Here is a 15763-nt window from a genome sequence, read left to right on the forward strand (position 1 = left end):
AGTACCTTAGGCCTCCCCGTAGGGCTGCTGACAGCATAGCGGTTCACTGCCCCCAGAGCCAACGATCTGAGGAAAAGGAGGGAGAGTCCAAAGGCCATTTATGACGTCTTCTCAGGAGTGATACACTGTCAGCCACTTCTGCTTGATGCTGTCCATTAGAAACAAGTCCCTAGGTCCAGCCCATAGTCTTGGGGAAGGCAGTGAGGTTCCACCTCCTGAAGGAGTGCCACCACAAAGAGAGAGCCTCTTTCATCCTCCTCTTGCCGGGCTCAGAAGAACACAAGGGTGATTAATAAAGGATCTTTGGTGAAAAACGGTGGGAGCTTTTAAAAGGACCCCAGAACGGGCTGTGGGAGTTTTGCCTGATTGAGCTGAGGATGGGTGGTAGGGGAGGGGAAGAGGCATTGGAAACTCTCTGAGGGCTTTGAGCCCACCATCCTGTAGGGGTCACGCGGGCCCCTTCTCTCTTGCTTTAGAAAGGACTGAAGCCATGTCTGAGTCCCAGGGCTCAGGCTTGGTTCCAGAGAAGAGGGAGAAGAGGCTGGCTGCTTAGAGCCAACTCTGTGCTGGTGAGAGAGCGATAAACAGCACTGCGCGTCTCCTTCTAGGTTCTCTGCCTGCCAGGTCCCCAGTAGGGGAAGAACAGGGATTTCAGGCTGCAGTGATGTCCTGGAATAAAGAGGGGCTTCTGAGCTGTGCCTCTCAGGAAGGATATTTGGGGGGCAGGGGATGTTAGGAAGCAGGAGAGAGAGAAGCCTCGATCTTTTTTATTGAAGTGATCCCACCCAGGACGATGGCTCGGTGCCACCAGGCCTGACCGCGGCCAACCCTTTATGGCTGTGGCTTCTGGGTACCACACAGACACCCTCTCCCGGGGGGCAGATGTTTATGTGGCCACCCCCAGCTCTGTAAGTGGATTCCACTTAGCTGTCTGCTCTTGATGCCAAACCCTTGGTGGTCATATTGTACTGTGTCTCTTCTTATCTTCCCCATCATCCCCAGGGAATAAGCTAATCAAACTTGCTGATGATTTTACACTGAGAAGGAGATAGCTAATAACTTGGATGACAAGTATTAGAATACAATGTGATGTGGATAAATTGGGTCCGTGTATTAAGGGCTATAAAATGAGATTCCATCAAGGCATGAATAATGGTGCCTGTGGAAAGGATTAATCAGATACCCCAAAGGTATAGGAATTCTGGTCAGATAGCTCCTGTTTAATTACACTGCTGACCACAGCCCCCCCCCCCACTCCATTCCCCCTGAAACTGCTTTCCACTAGGAGATATATGGAAAAGAGTTTAGAGGAAAGAATTGAAAAATTGGGACAAACGTTTTGATAGAACAAGATCATGAAGACAGATTTAAAGCAACCAGTGTTTAATTTAGGAAAAAAAAAAAGGCATTTGGCATGAGTAATCATTTACAAATGTCATTTCCAGAGGAGCCCTGTTGACACCATTCAGCAAATGCCAACAAAGCATTTACTTTCCAAAGGGAGAAAGCAAGACAAGAGAAATGAAGGCATCTTCAGGAAAGGATCGGAGAACAGCCAAGCCGTCGAGAAGAAGCAGGTTTGAAGTGAACAATACAGAAGGTAGACTCCGCTTCTGAAAGATCTCGGAGGACTAGCATTATCTGGAGAAGGCTTCCTGGGAGAGGAGACTCCTGCAGAGCCCTGAAGTGTGGACAAGCTTCCGTGTACTGCAAATGCGTGAGCACACTCTGGTGACAGGGTTTAGGGAGAAAATGGGCTGGAGCAGAGCAGGGGGCCCATTTTGTAGAGGGGCCCAGAGTGGGATTCTTCTCGCCATTTCCACCACCACCACGCTGGTCCAAGCTATCATCACCTCTCACCTGGACAACTACAGAAGCCCTCCAGCTGTTTTCCCTGCGTCCACTCTTGCCCCTCTACAATTCATTCTGCACACAGAAGTTAGAATCAAAGAAGTTAATCATGTCATTCTCTTAACTTGTGTCTACCCATTGCTCTGAAGCTCAAAGTAAAAATCATTGTTATGGCTACACAGTCTTGCATGGTCTGAACCACATCCTGTGCTGGGCTCCCTTTCAGTCTCTATATGCCAGTCAAGCTGGCCTTTAAAATTTCAGCACATTGGGTCTTCCTGCCACAGGGCCCTTGCACGTGCTTTTCCTTCTCTGTATATGATTTTCTTTCATCCCCTCTTCCCAAAACCCTGACTCATCCTTCAGAATGCATCTTAATGATTACTTTCTCTTGAAAGACTTCCTGATTTTCATAACTAGGTCCACTTTCCCTCATACCTTAAAAGCAAATGTTTGTGGTGTAAACATATAATTAATGTCTCCCCTACTAGGCCACAAGTTCTATGAGGGTAGGGACCCAGACTTTGCATCCCCCAGAGCCTAGCACAGTTTCAATAGATATGTATTGACTGCATCATGACATTTAATTAGGAATGATGAGACTAGTTGCGAAATTCTACTTGACCAGTATGTAAGAGCATGCCATTATGAATTCTTACTGGCAGGAAAACCTGAATTCCTGTCCAGACTCTGCCACCTGCTGGCTATGCTGGTATGAATAAATCCCAGATCCTCTCAGAACCTGTTTCCTCCTCTGTAAAATGAAGGTACCAATAGCCACCTCACATGGTTGTAGCAAGAAATTAATGAAATAATATAAAAGCATTTTCAACTGTAAAACCAGGCATAAATATGCCCCATCCTTTTTCCTAGTGCCTGGCACACTAGGTCATTAAATATCTATAAGATGGAGGGATGGATGGATGGATGGATGGATGGGTGGATGGTTGAACAGATTATCATGTATGGAACCAGTACAGGAGCCAAGAAGGGAACCTGGCATAAGGACAGCATGATGGAAGCCAAAAGAGGAGAGAATTTCAAGAAGTAGGAGGAGTCGTGTTGATCACCCGGAATACCCCATACAGTAGAGCAGGCAAGAAGAATGAGGGGAAAAATCATTTAATTTGCGTAGGAGGAAGTCAATGGTGACCTCAGGGCGTGTCCTGTTCAGCCTTTTCTTGTTATCTGTGCTTTCAATGACATGCCTTAATTGTAACTTAATCACTTTACTGATTTTTATCTTTTTGGGGGGGAAATCAAATTGATTTGCACATACAGCAAAATTGGCCAGATTACTCCAGCTGCTGCCGGCAGGTGCTGACAAGTGCAGAAGTGAACATCAGAGGATAAGAAAATACACTAAACATTTATTTTAATAAGGCCTAGAAAACCTTAGTTATTTAATAAATTGCCATGGATAATTTGGTTTCAGTTTCAAGGGCTGTTTCATTTTTAACTCCCTGCGTTCTAGTCGGAATAGGGCTGTATGTGTAGGCAGGGACCTGTGATGTGAGATCCATCTGAGGGCAACTGCTCGTTCCTGTGAGCATTTTTCTGTCTCTCTGATCGTACCTCACTACCTACCACCACCATCCACGCAGAGTAAGTCACTCTAACGCACGCACACACACACACACACACACACACACACTCACACACTCTAGCTGAGCTCCTGGTCCTTTTGATTGGTTACTCCTGCATCATGGCGGCTTGGACTCACCTTCCTGCCAGGCCCTGATCCAGCCAGTCTGTTTGTCCAGAGACAGGACAAAATCCCCTGCTTCAGACAGAAGCGTGTGATGGCTCACAGCCCAGCTCTGCTTCATCTAGCGCCCGCCCTCTCCTAGCTTAAATCTCAAGTGTAGAAAATGGGTATAATCGTGCTTCCTCAGAAAGGTGGTGTGAAGATTAAATGCCATAATGCATGTAACGTGCTTAGGCCGAGCCCAACCCAGCCTGAGAAGTGAATTAATAGAAGCCCAGAAGCCATGGTAGATTTAACTCCCTTTCCAAGTTCTGCTCTATCTTTGAGCATCGCTGCTGGGCCCCAGCCCAGCCTCCCCTTGAGAAATTTCACATGGTGGGTATTTCGTACAGCAGGGAGCTCTTAGAGGCTGAAGTTGGAAATCTTGAAAAGAGGAGTCTACGAAGGACTTTGGGTTGGGGGCTGGAGTTGGGGGGCAGGGACAAGAGAAGCCTTCAAGGAAGAGCTCTGTGGAATTTTTAGTGATCCAGAGATGAGGCCTGGAACCAGCAGGAGCCAGCCCGGAAGGCAGGGGGTTAGACTTGAAACATCAGAGTAACACTGTCACAGAGCCCAGGCAGGAAGGAATTCCAAGAAGGAGTATCAAGCGTTTCAGAAAGGTAAACCAGACAATAACTAAGAAAAAAATCTTCTGAATCACATATGCCTTTTCAGCGAATTCAGATTAATTTGGTTTTGAGAATTTTAAACACATACATTGTATTGGAAATGCCCTAGAGCGTTGTAAAAACCAGGGTTGGAAATCACTTTACCATCTACACGCTAAGAACAGGAGCCAATCTTTTTTTTTTTTTTTTTGCGGTACGCGGGCCTCTCACTGTTGTGGCCTCTCCTGTTGCGGAGCACAGGCTCCGGACGCGCAGGCTCAGCGGCCATGGCTCACGGGCCCAGCCGCTCCGTGGCATGTGGGATCCTCCCGGACCGGGGAACAAACCTGTGTCCCCTGCATCGGCAGGCGGACTCCCAACCACTGTGCCACCAGGGAAGCCCCAGGAGCCAGTCTTGCCAGCAGATTTTAAAACCTCCTGAGCCCAGGAGAGAAATCAGCCTGGCTGTTGAATCTGCACTAAGCCCTTCTTCTGATTATCGTCCACCATGGCTCCTTCCCAGCCCCACTGTTAACAGTGAGGAGGATGCACACTCCTGATTTCTTTCACAAATACAATCCCTAAAAGAACCAAGGAAAGCAAGGAGAACAGAGAACCAGGATGGGACCAGTTAAGGCCTCTGTCTAATTACTTTTATCCCCGCCATGTCTTTCAGGCCCCTTTTGTGGCTGTACAACTAATGCTGTAGTAAAGTTTTAAAGGTTGTGTCTGTGGCCTATTGGGTTTGAAGAGTGCCTTGACCTTGGTTGTTATCTCTCGGCTTTTTTTTTTTTTTAATTGAAATATAGTTGATTTACAATGTTGTGTTAGTTTCAGGTGTACAGTAAAGTGATTCAGTTATACATATACATATAAATATATATATACTTTTTTTACATTCTCTTCCGTTATAGGTTATTACAAGATATTGAGTAGAGTTCCCTGTGCTCTACAGTAAGTCCTTGTTGGTTATCTCTTTTATATATAGTAGTGTGTATATTTTAAGAGGTTCTTGACTTTTGGATTTTTTTATTGTATCCATCAGTTTGGGAGCTTTTTTCTTTCCTGTGCACATCAAAACAGTCCCCATACGTATTTAAGTTTAAGCGTTAAAAAACCTTCCATCACCAAGTACGACACTGTTCATTTCTTTTGTCCATTGTGTGGGTGCCGTGGCTCTGGAGCATATAATTTAGGGTCCTGGACTTATCGGGGGTGTCTGGAGGTCACCGTTAAGTGGATACATCTCTTTTTTAAGTCAATATTTGATCCTTTTGAAAATGCCGGTAAGTATGTTCATATGACTGCCTGCGAAGATTAAAGAAAAAAATGTAAAGCTTTGCTTTTATTGCTCCAAACCATAAGTAAATGACCAGGTCTCTCTTCCTTTCATCTATCATTTATATTTATTACATTTGGCGAGTCTGGTTAGTGGTTTAGATTCCTTAGGTTTTTACTACATCCAGGCTTCTATTATGCAATCATCTCTGATAAAACCTAATGGGATACAACCCTGGACCCTGGAGCATAACGTGATTCCAGAGCCCATTGCAAATGTGTTCCCTACTAAAGCAAACTATAGTGGAAGACATTAAAGAGAGGCATTCCTCGGTCACTTCCAGTTGCAAAAAAAAAAAATTTCAAAAATCACTAGTTCCACAGAGAGCTCCCCCCAGATCAAGTTTTTCTCCCTGCTTCATTTACTTCTATTGTGAGAGCTCCCTTTGTCCACACACTCACGAGAAAGCGATTATGATGGGTCATGCCCTCCTTAAGAACATAGCTTGCATACAGGTTTTTTTAAAACAGGTGATTATTTGCATTAAGAATGCATGCACTTGGATGTGTTGGCATGCACCAAGGGCAAAACCCAGACAGCAGGAAACTGCAGGTTAGACAGCCTGAGTCTTCAACAGATAAACTGTATGGGAAATAGATGGAGGGAAGTGGTCACTTGAAAGAAGCTTAAAAGACATCTAAAAAATGGGCAAAACTTAAACAACAGTGTCTAAGGATACACACTAGGGTGATAAAACCATAAATAAACATAAGGAAATACAGTAAGTCGCCTACATACGAAGGAGTTCCGTTCCGAGAGTGCATTCGTAAGTCCAATTTGTTTGTAAGTCCAACAAAGTTAGCCTAGGTACCCAACTAACACAATCAGCTACACTGTACCTGTTAAATCACTGCTGCTTTTACGCTTGCTTCCGGACATCCTGGGCTTGAAATAAAGATACTGTATTACTGTACTCTGTACAGTATTGTAAAGCACACAAAAGCACAACCACTTGTAGAGGATGCAGACACATGACAATGCACGCCAGACACGTGAACTGACTAACACGATCGGACACGTGAACGTACGTTTGCATCTTTGAAATTTTGCAACTTGAAGGTTTGTATGTAGGGACTTACTGTAAAGACCCTAAGTCAAGAGTGTGGCTACTTTGGAAGGAGGGAGGGGCTGCAATTGGGACAGATGCACAGAGGGGCCCTGGTGGGCGGCAAGGTTCTCTTCCTCCACCTGGTATCCACTACGAGGGTGTTTGCCTTCTAATCATTCCCAATGCGATGCATTTGTTTTGTGCGGGTTTGAGTGTCTGTGCTTTATTTGGAAGTACAAAGTTTTCATTTAATGAGTCCACTTGGGGTTCACATTATCTACAGTCTTTCAGGAATTTGGCTTTAGGGTGTGTCTTATAAAAAAATATGTCTTAGTTTTCTCGTGAAGAGGAGTCCTGTAATTCCAGCTGGAAATGCACCAGTGGGATTGTCTGGCGGTTTAGTCAAAAATGAGAAGGAAAAGAGGGTCGATTTTTTATATATATATAAATTTACTTACTTACTTACCTATTTATTTTGGGCTGCGTTGGGTCTTTGTTGCTGAACATGGGCGTCGATTGATGGAAATTTTCTGGATTCTGGTTGCTGAAGGCTCCTTTCATTTATATAGTTGATTGTCTAGTTCCTTGCTTTTCGTAATGGCTTAGGCCCTGCAAACCCTCCTCACCTAAACAAAAGCTAGAATCCCGACAACAGCTGCACCGCTCCTGCCCTCACTCCTCCCTGGTCTGGGGTCACCTTTAAAGACCATGGGGGGAATCCCCCGGCGGTCCAGTGGTTAGGTCTCTGGGCTGTCACTGCTGTGGGCCTGGGTTCAATCCCTGGTCAGGGAACTAAGATCTTGTAAGCAGCGCAGTGCAGCCAAAAAATAAAATAAACAAATAAATACCACAGGGGGTTGCTTACTTTACTTACCCCTGCCGTTAGTCCCCCACTTTCTCCACCTCTTAGGTCCCTGCAAATGCCAGTCTGAAGTGGCCACCCTAGTGTGATTTTAGGGTGACCTCTGACAGACCTGTCCCTCCAGCTGGGACATCATTCCTTTACCTCAAGGCTTTCACCAAAGCATTTACCAGCTTAGTGTGAATAAGGTAGACGAGAGTCTGTTTCAGTAGAGGGGGGAGTCAGAAAGAACAAGACTCTGGAAACCTGAGGTGGGAGCCCAGTGAGGGAAGACCCGAAAGGGGGTTGGTGGGAGTTTACCTTTTCTTCTTTTTCTTCTTCTTAGCAGACTTGGCCTCAACGTGTTGATATTTTGCAGATTCAATGTAGAATCTCACTAGAACACAACATTTGCCTCTGCCCCTGAGGCTTCCTGAAGCTATTTGTCCAAATCCGTCAGTGCATAAGCCTGAGTCCAAACCTGTTTGGGAATCAGCTGAGGGTAGATCAGCTCCATGAGGGAAGGGACCTCATCTGGTTTTGCTCACCATTCAATTCTCAACCTCTGGCACAGGGCTTGGCACAGAGTAGGTGCTCAATAAACACTTGATGAACAAATGAATGAATAAACAACGAACCGGGCCAACATACAGCTTGCAGCAGCAGAGGGAGCACAGGTGGGCAGTGAGAAAGCCACCACTGTCACTCTGATCACTCTGCAGGCCCCTAGGGACATCACCTTCCCGATCACCTCCACCCCTGAGCATCTCCTCATCTGCAGCCCAGAGTTGACCAGCTCTGCTCTGTGCTTCCGTGTCCTCAAGGAGAAAATCAGCCAACATCTCATTCTTGAGAAGTGACAGCTCTTATCACATTTCTCCCGCTGGCACAGCACTTTGGGGCCGCAGAATTATTTCCCCATTGTCTAAATTCTCACTACTCAATAATCCCATGAAGTAGGTAGCTCCCACTTTATAGAGGAGTAAACTGAGGCTGAGAGAAGGATTAAAATGACTTTTGAGGGGCACGGCTATACCTAGAACCTGGAACTTGGGCTCCCCACGTCCAATATCCTTTCTGCTGCACTGCCCTAGGCCCTGTTGCAAATCCAAATAAAGGGGAATGAAGAGTCAGCCCTTGCCCTCAGGGAGCTTCAAATCTAATTCAGGCACAGAAAACTACCTTAAACAATAGATATGGGTCATTAAAAATATTGTAGCACTGCCTGATCCTTCCCCTGTTTTATTTCACACAGATGCTGTGAAAGGTTATTTTGCTGTTGTTTCTTAGAAAGGTTCTCTCTATGTAAACTTACAGAGTATAGACTGGCGTGGCCCAGCAATCTTCACTGTCTGCCGAAATGGGGAGGAGGGGGAGAGCTTAAATAATAGAAACTCAACGGAAATCCCAAAGCCCTTATTTTAACTAACGGTGTCAGTCCCACACTTCAGCGGATCTCATTAGAAATAACCACATCATAGATAGAAAAAGGAAAGCAAGGATCTAAATAATCCATAATCTAAATAACCATCCCCTGACACCAGTGCTGTAATAGAGTTAACACTACTGCCTTGCACGCACAAATGTCTGTGCTTTTGGACTTTCTTCCCACCAAGCCCTCTCACATCTCTTGCCTCTTCTGATACTCTCCATGACCCCATGCAGGAGGCAGGGCTGGTACTGAGGCTTAGAAGCATTATGTGATTTGCCCAAGGCTCCTCAGCTAATTAGTGGCATTACGGGAACTTGAACCCATGCTATTCCCAGCCCTCACCTCTCTTCCCACTTCTTTTCCTGCAGTGGCCCCTCTTGGGCTCCTCTTTCAGCCGTCCTTAAGAAGGACCCAGCAAGGGTTCCCTGGTGGCCTAGTGGTTAGGACTCCGGGCTTTCACTGCCGTTTCCCAGGTTCAGTCCCTGGTCAGGGAACATCCCACAAGCCGTGCGTCACTGCCAAAAAGAAAATCAGGAGGACCCAGCAGTGGCAGCTCAACGACCTGCACGCCCACGGCACTGGCTCTTGCCAACACTGGCTCACGTTACAGTGGTTAAGTGTTCACTGACCGCTTTGCTGTTATAGTCACTTAATTAGCCTATGCCTAGGAGGAAGAGGTGCTTTATTTAGAAGCTTAATTGTGAAAACCTCTGAGAGTCCAGTTCACTCTGAGCTTGATGGCTTTGGGATGATCTCAGGATCTGCCCACCGTGCTCGTGATCCACTTAGACCAGGAGGATAACCAAGCAGGGCTTCGTCCAAGATGGCAGCCAGTGTGCTGAGGAGGGTTGTGGCTAGGTTGGAGAAGGAGGACAGACAGATGCCGGAAGGTAGGGTAAAGAGAAAAACCACCTTTTAGGACCTTCAGAAAAATAACCAGATCTTTCAATGCTCCTCTTAGGACAAAACGAGAGTAGAATTTATTGTCTGTGGCCCCAGGTTGGGGATAGCACTAAGGTTCACGTCGGTCTGTCAGCCTTGACTGCACATGAGGGTGACCTGGGAAGCTTTCACGTATCCTTATGGCAGGCCTGGCGTCAGAGTTTTAAAACGCCACACACGGTTCCAATGGGCAGCCAAGCTTGAAAATCAACAATCAGATGGGGGATGGTGGCTGGTCAGGTGTTGACTCCTGGCTGGGCTGAACTACATTTCCCAGAATTCCTTGTCCTGTGGGTTGCTCATTGGCTGGAGACAGAGAGATCCGGGGAGGACGGAGGGGCAGCTGCAGCCATTTTGTAACACGTGTGTTGTTGCCTGTCGGCAGCTCACCTCGCTGTCACGGGCAGCAGCCAGGCCTGCAATTGCTCCACATTCCCCGGATCCTCCTTCAGCCTCTCCGACTCCTGCGCCAGGTCTGTGTGTTTAGCTCCTTGATGAAGGGTCCCGGCTTCTGGGGGGACATGCGTAGCATGAAAGTCAAAGGCAACAAGAACAGACAGGAGTTTCAGTCCATCTTCATGGAGTTCCAGTTAAGGCTTTTGGGTTCCAGGTTGTCCTTGGTCTCCGCCACTTTCCATCCTTCTTTCCGTCCCACTGCCTGCCCTGTGGACTTCATGCTCCAGCATCAGATGCAAAAACAACGGCCTCATAGAGGTCATTTAACCAGCAGTTGCTGTTGCAAAAGCTCAAATAACTGGAATAGACCCGTAGATCTACAGGTACACATACATGTATGTTCAGATCCATCCAGTAGTTCTGCTTCTTGGATTGAACGCTGACTGATACAGATGGTTTTCAGAATTGAGGATTAAGGGATTGTTTTTATCTAGAGGGAGATCCTGTTTAAGAAAGAGATACCCGCGGCAGCTCTGATTGAAGGGGAAGGCAGGCCTGACAGCTCCCTATCTCTGTCCCCAACCCCCAGGGTGACACCTGAGGGGCAATTTGGAAACCTTTGGTAGATTGGTGGACTCCAAGCCTGATGGTGCATGGGAAGCCCCTGGGGAGATCTTAAACATGCACATTTCTGGGCTTCACCTCACATTCGGGATCAGAATCTCAAAGGATTGGGTCCGAAAATGAGAATTTTTTAAAAAGCTTCCTTTACCCCAGCTTTTCTGGGGTGCTTGTAGCTTCTGTTTCTTGATCTGGGTGCTGGTTACATGAGGGTATTTTGTACATCCAAAGTCATCAGGTGGCACACTTGTGATTTGTAGCAAGCATCTCTCTCTTTTTTTTTTTTTCCCGTTACGCGGGCCTCTCCCATTGCGGAGCACAGGCTCCGGACGCGCAGGCTCAGCGGCCATGGCTCACGGGCCCAGCCGCTCCGCGGCATGTGGGATCTTCCCGCATCGGGGCACGAACCCGCGTCCCCTGCATCGGCAGGCGGACTCCCAACCACAGCGCCACCAGGGAAGCCCTGTAGCCTCTCTTGTATGCGTGTTATACCTCGACTTAAAAAAAAAAAAAAAAGTCAGCCCTCCTCCCCTCCCGCCCCCGATAATCCCATATTCCAGTGACTGGCCAAAACTGAGAACCACTGGCCTAGATGATTCCTTGCACCCATCCTGGCAAAATTCAGAGAAGAGGAACAGGAAAAAATTCAGCAACTGGGGAATAGTTAAGATGTATCCATAATCCTAATGATACAATTCCCTGCAGTTATTACAACATTAAAGAGGAATATGAAACAGTGAGGCAGCGGGCCAGCTCGAAGTGATAGAAGTAGGTTGCAAGGGGGATGGGAGAGGGCAGTTAGGAAGATCACTTTGGAGCCAGACCACTGAAAGCTTTGGACGCCGACTGAGAAAAAGGAAAAGCCACTTTCAAAGCGTGAGCGCTTTATTTTAAGGAGCAGTGAGGGCCCCTTACGGAGAACGGTGATTGATAAAGTTGGCATTTTTGAAAGTGCAACTGTAAATATAAAATTATATTATCTGTCATATTTAACTGCTCACAAAAGACATTGTTTGAGGGCTTCCCTGGTGGCTCAGTGGTTGAGAATCCGCCTGCCGATGCAGGGGACACGGGTTCGTGCCCCGTCCGGGAAGGTCGCACGTGCCGCGGAGCGGCTGGCCCCGTGAGCCATGGCCGCTGAGCCTGCGCGTCCGGAGCAGGGGGAGAGGCCACAACAGTGAGAGGTCCTCGACATTGTTTGAAGTGCAAACTGGTGGACGACAGAGCAGGCCTTGGAGCTGGGAAATGGGGACTTTATCTTCTTCCTCTGGTGTCAAGACAGACTTTTCCGTCTCAGCTACTTTCTAAAGTGCCTGCAGTCTATACACTCTGTTCTGGCATGCACTTAAATAGGAAAAAAAAAAAAAAAAAGATAAAGCCCAGTTCTTCCACTCAAAGGCCTAGGAGGTTCCTATGGGGCACAGCTCTTATAGGTACAGTAAGATCTTATAATCATAGTGCAGGGAGAAACTTCACAGGCTGATTCATTTTTTAGGCAATGTGTTCAATAGTCATTCTCAGCAGGGAGTTTGGACCTGGGGGAGGGGATTTCAGAGTTGACAGACAGCAGAGAATTGGATTGAATTACAATCGTCTCTGGGGCTCTTTGAAATAAAGAAGTGCAGGCCCTACCCCAGCCATCCACCCCCCATTCTGTTGGTGATTCTGCCACTCCTTCAATCTGAATCCACCAGCCTAAATGCTGTCTCATGTCTTCTTTAATATCCAGAGATGGAGTTTTGACAACCCCTTTTAGTGGCCCTTTTCTGAGTGTGACAACTTTGTGCACCTTCGACCCCCCGCCTCCCGCCCAAAAAGACAACTTCAAAGTCTAGAACTCCTGAGTTTTCAAAGTAAGGGCAGAATTAGACTTAAAAGCAAGTATTGGTTAAGAAAATCAAACCATAGTCGTCATCAGACTCCTTTTGAAAGACATATTTTCTTTCTCATTTTCGTTTGACTGCAGTATTTTCATTTTACCCTTTCTTCCTCTCCCGGACAGTAACCATACCCTAAACTGGATTTGGAGGACTGTCCAGAGAGAATTCCTTGATTCCACAGGGAATCCCCTCTGAAACCCAGCGCACTCCTAAACGTCTCTCTACCAATTCACTGGCACACACACAGGGCATGCACAGGCCTATCTTCACATTAGTTTCTGCTAAAATTGTTAGCAAGACAAGTCTAATAAGGAAGACAGTAACGTGGGGCGTTCCGAAGTGAGAGGCCAATTCCTGAGCATCCGCGCCATTTCCTTCCTTCCCCTCCTACAGATGATTTGAGAATTGATGTCCAATGTCCACGAGTTGCCTCTCCCACTCCCACACCCCTCCCCAACTCAGGGCCTTTCCCCAGACTCACTGAGAGCTCTTCTCCACAGCTTTTTCTTGCCAGCATTTTTGAGGAAAGGGAAGCTCACTTTAATTAGTCTGCCCTTCTGGTTCACGAAACACCCGACATTGCCCTTGAACTCCCGGGGTGGACCCGGCTCTGGGGACACAGAGGCAGCCCTGTCCACGCCCGGCTGCAGGTTGTTTTCCTCAGTTCGTGTGCAGCAGTACCCAGAGCACTTCCCCTTGGTAATCAAAGTTGGCAGATGCAGAGGTGCAAAAGCCCCAAGCCCCAGGCTTTAGGAGGAAGCCCCTGGAAGCATGAGGGTGAGCCTCAGCTTTCTGGCTCAGTCATCCCCAGGCTCAGGTAGCCAAGAGGACATGCAGCTGGATCAGTGTCCAGTAGGAGCATCCCTGGGACATAGGGGTTGTGTCTCCATGGATCGCAGAGGCTAGCACCTGTCTGTCCATTTGTGTGGTCCAGCAGGTAACATCTGATCAGAACGGAACTCCAGAATGCTAAAGCTGGAGCAACCTCCGAGATCCAGCCTCTACACCCCCTTGTTACGTCCCGACTCACCGAAGCCATGCAGGTGATTTGCCCAGAGTCCCTCAGGCAGAGAGAGAGCTGGGCCACTCTCCCAGGTGTTCCAAGTCCAGCATTCCACCACTACCTCTTGCCCCTTCTCACAAATGTAAGCTAAGTCTGCTCTGACCATGTCTTCTCATAATTATTTTATGATCAGGACTATGGATGGCCAGGACATTAACAGGTCCAACAGAGAGTCGCAAGACTCTCAGACCTGGAAAAGTCATTGTCCCACCCAGGCTGGGCTTTGGGGTTGGGAGGTATAGATATGTTTTTATATATATATATATATATATATATATATATATATATATATATATATATATATATATATATATATATAAAATATATGCATATATATATAGTTTTAAACCATAAGTAAGCCATTAAGCTGATTTGCCTTTTTTTATATATTTTTTTCCTAAATTTATTTATTTTTCAAATTTTGGCTGCATCGGGTCTTCATTGCTGCACGCGGGCTTTCTCTAGTTGCGGCGAGCAGGGGCTACTCTTCGTTGCGGTGCACGGGCTTCTCATTGCGGTGGCCTCTCTTGTTGTGGAGCATGGGCTCTAGGCGGGTGGGTTTCAGTAGTTGTGGCATGTGGGCTCAGTAGCTGTGGCTCGCAGGCTCTAGAGCGCAGGTTCAGTAGTTGTGGCGCACGGGCTTAGTTGCCCCACGGCATGTGGGATCTTCCCGGACCAGGCCTCGAACCCGTGTCCCTTGCACTGGGAGGCGGATTCTTAACCACTGCGCCACCAGGGAAGCCCAAGCTGATCTGCCTTTGTTTCTTCTTTCTTAGTCCTATTTTCAGTTACTTTTTATTTAGGTCTCTAACGGACTTTTGCATACGTGGGATTTTTCTGAGAACTGTGACTGTAGGCACAAGATGTAATGTCTCTTAACCTGAGTTATGATAAACTACACTGAACGGTGTTACAATGAAAGAAAGTCATTGCTTTTTTCTTTTTCTTTTTATTGATTGATTTTTGGCTGCGTTGGGTCTTCGTTGCTGTGTGCAGGCTTTCTCTAGTTGCAGCGAGCGGGAGCTACACTTTGTTGCAGTGCGTGGGCTTCTTATTGCGGTGGCTTCTCTTTGCGGAACACGGGCTCTAGGCACACAGGCTTCAGTAGTTGCAGCACGTGGGCTCCATAGCTGTGGCTCACGGGCTCTAGAGCACAGGCTCAGTAGTTGTGGCACACGGGCTTAGTTGCTCCGCGGCATGTGGAATCTTCCCGGACCAGGGATCAAACGCGTGTCCCCTGCACTGGCAGGCAGATTCTTAACCACTGCACCACCAGGGAAGTCCCAGAAAGTCATTTCTTAAGTTATGTATTGACATATGGAATTTGTGTACTGTGATTTTATATATGTTTTCACATACTGGCGGAAGTGTCCCTTACACCACTTTGGGGAAGGAATTGTTACAGGGGGACTTTTTGTTGAGATATAATTGACAGAACATTGTATTTGTTTTAGGTATATAATATAATGATTTGATATATGTATGTATATTTTTTAATTCATCCAATGAGTAATGCAGGTACTTGCTAAAAAATTCAAAAGGTACCAAAAGGGTCCACACTGCCAATGTCCCTCCTCCCCTTGTCCCCAGCTACCCATTCACACTCCCAGAGGCCATGGCTGTTAAATCTTCCCAAAGATGGGCAAGCATAGATGTGCTTGTTTCTTTTTCTTTTTTAATAAATGGGTGTGTATTATCAATATATACACTGTTCTGCTCCTTGCCTGTTTGACTTAATGGGTTCATTCATTACTTTAACAAGTATATATTGAGCTCCTGTTATGTGCCAAGCCGTGGCTGGAATACAGGGAGAAGCAAATAGATTCCCAGCCTCTAGGAACTTAGTAGGGGACAGAAACAGTAAACAACTAAGCATGTGATGCCAGGAGAAGAACAGTCAGTGTGAGGAAGGGCAGGGTGTGCTCTTATACATGAGCTAGTCGGGGAAGGCCTGTCTGAAGAGGCTTGAGGCCAGGCCCTGAGTGAAATCAGAGT

The 15763-nt window shown here is 46.9% G+C and overlaps 1 protein-coding gene across 4 annotated transcripts in view; it reads left to right on the forward strand.

Moving 5' to 3' along the window:
• ATXN7L1 (ataxin 7 like 1) overlaps positions 1-15763 on the forward strand; it is a 237910-nt gene that overhangs the window by 108984 nt on the left and 113163 nt on the right. Inside the window, exon 5 of one of the 4 annotated variants that reach the window (XM_065883680.1) lies at positions 1501-2589. The exons of the other annotated variants lie outside the window; for them this stretch is intronic. Coding sequence (XP_065739752.1) covers positions 1501-1583 — 83 coding nt within the window. The 3' untranslated portion in view covers positions 1584-2589. Of the gene's footprint in view, positions 1-1500; positions 2590-15763 lie in introns of those variants that run through there. 4 annotated transcript variants of the gene reach the window in all.

Source organism: Phocoena phocoena, chromosome 9 (assembly GCF_963924675.1).
Source record: "Phocoena phocoena chromosome 9, mPhoPho1.1, whole genome shotgun sequence".
Classification (NCBI taxonomy): Eukaryota; Metazoa; Chordata; class Mammalia; order Artiodactyla; family Phocoenidae; genus Phocoena; species Phocoena phocoena.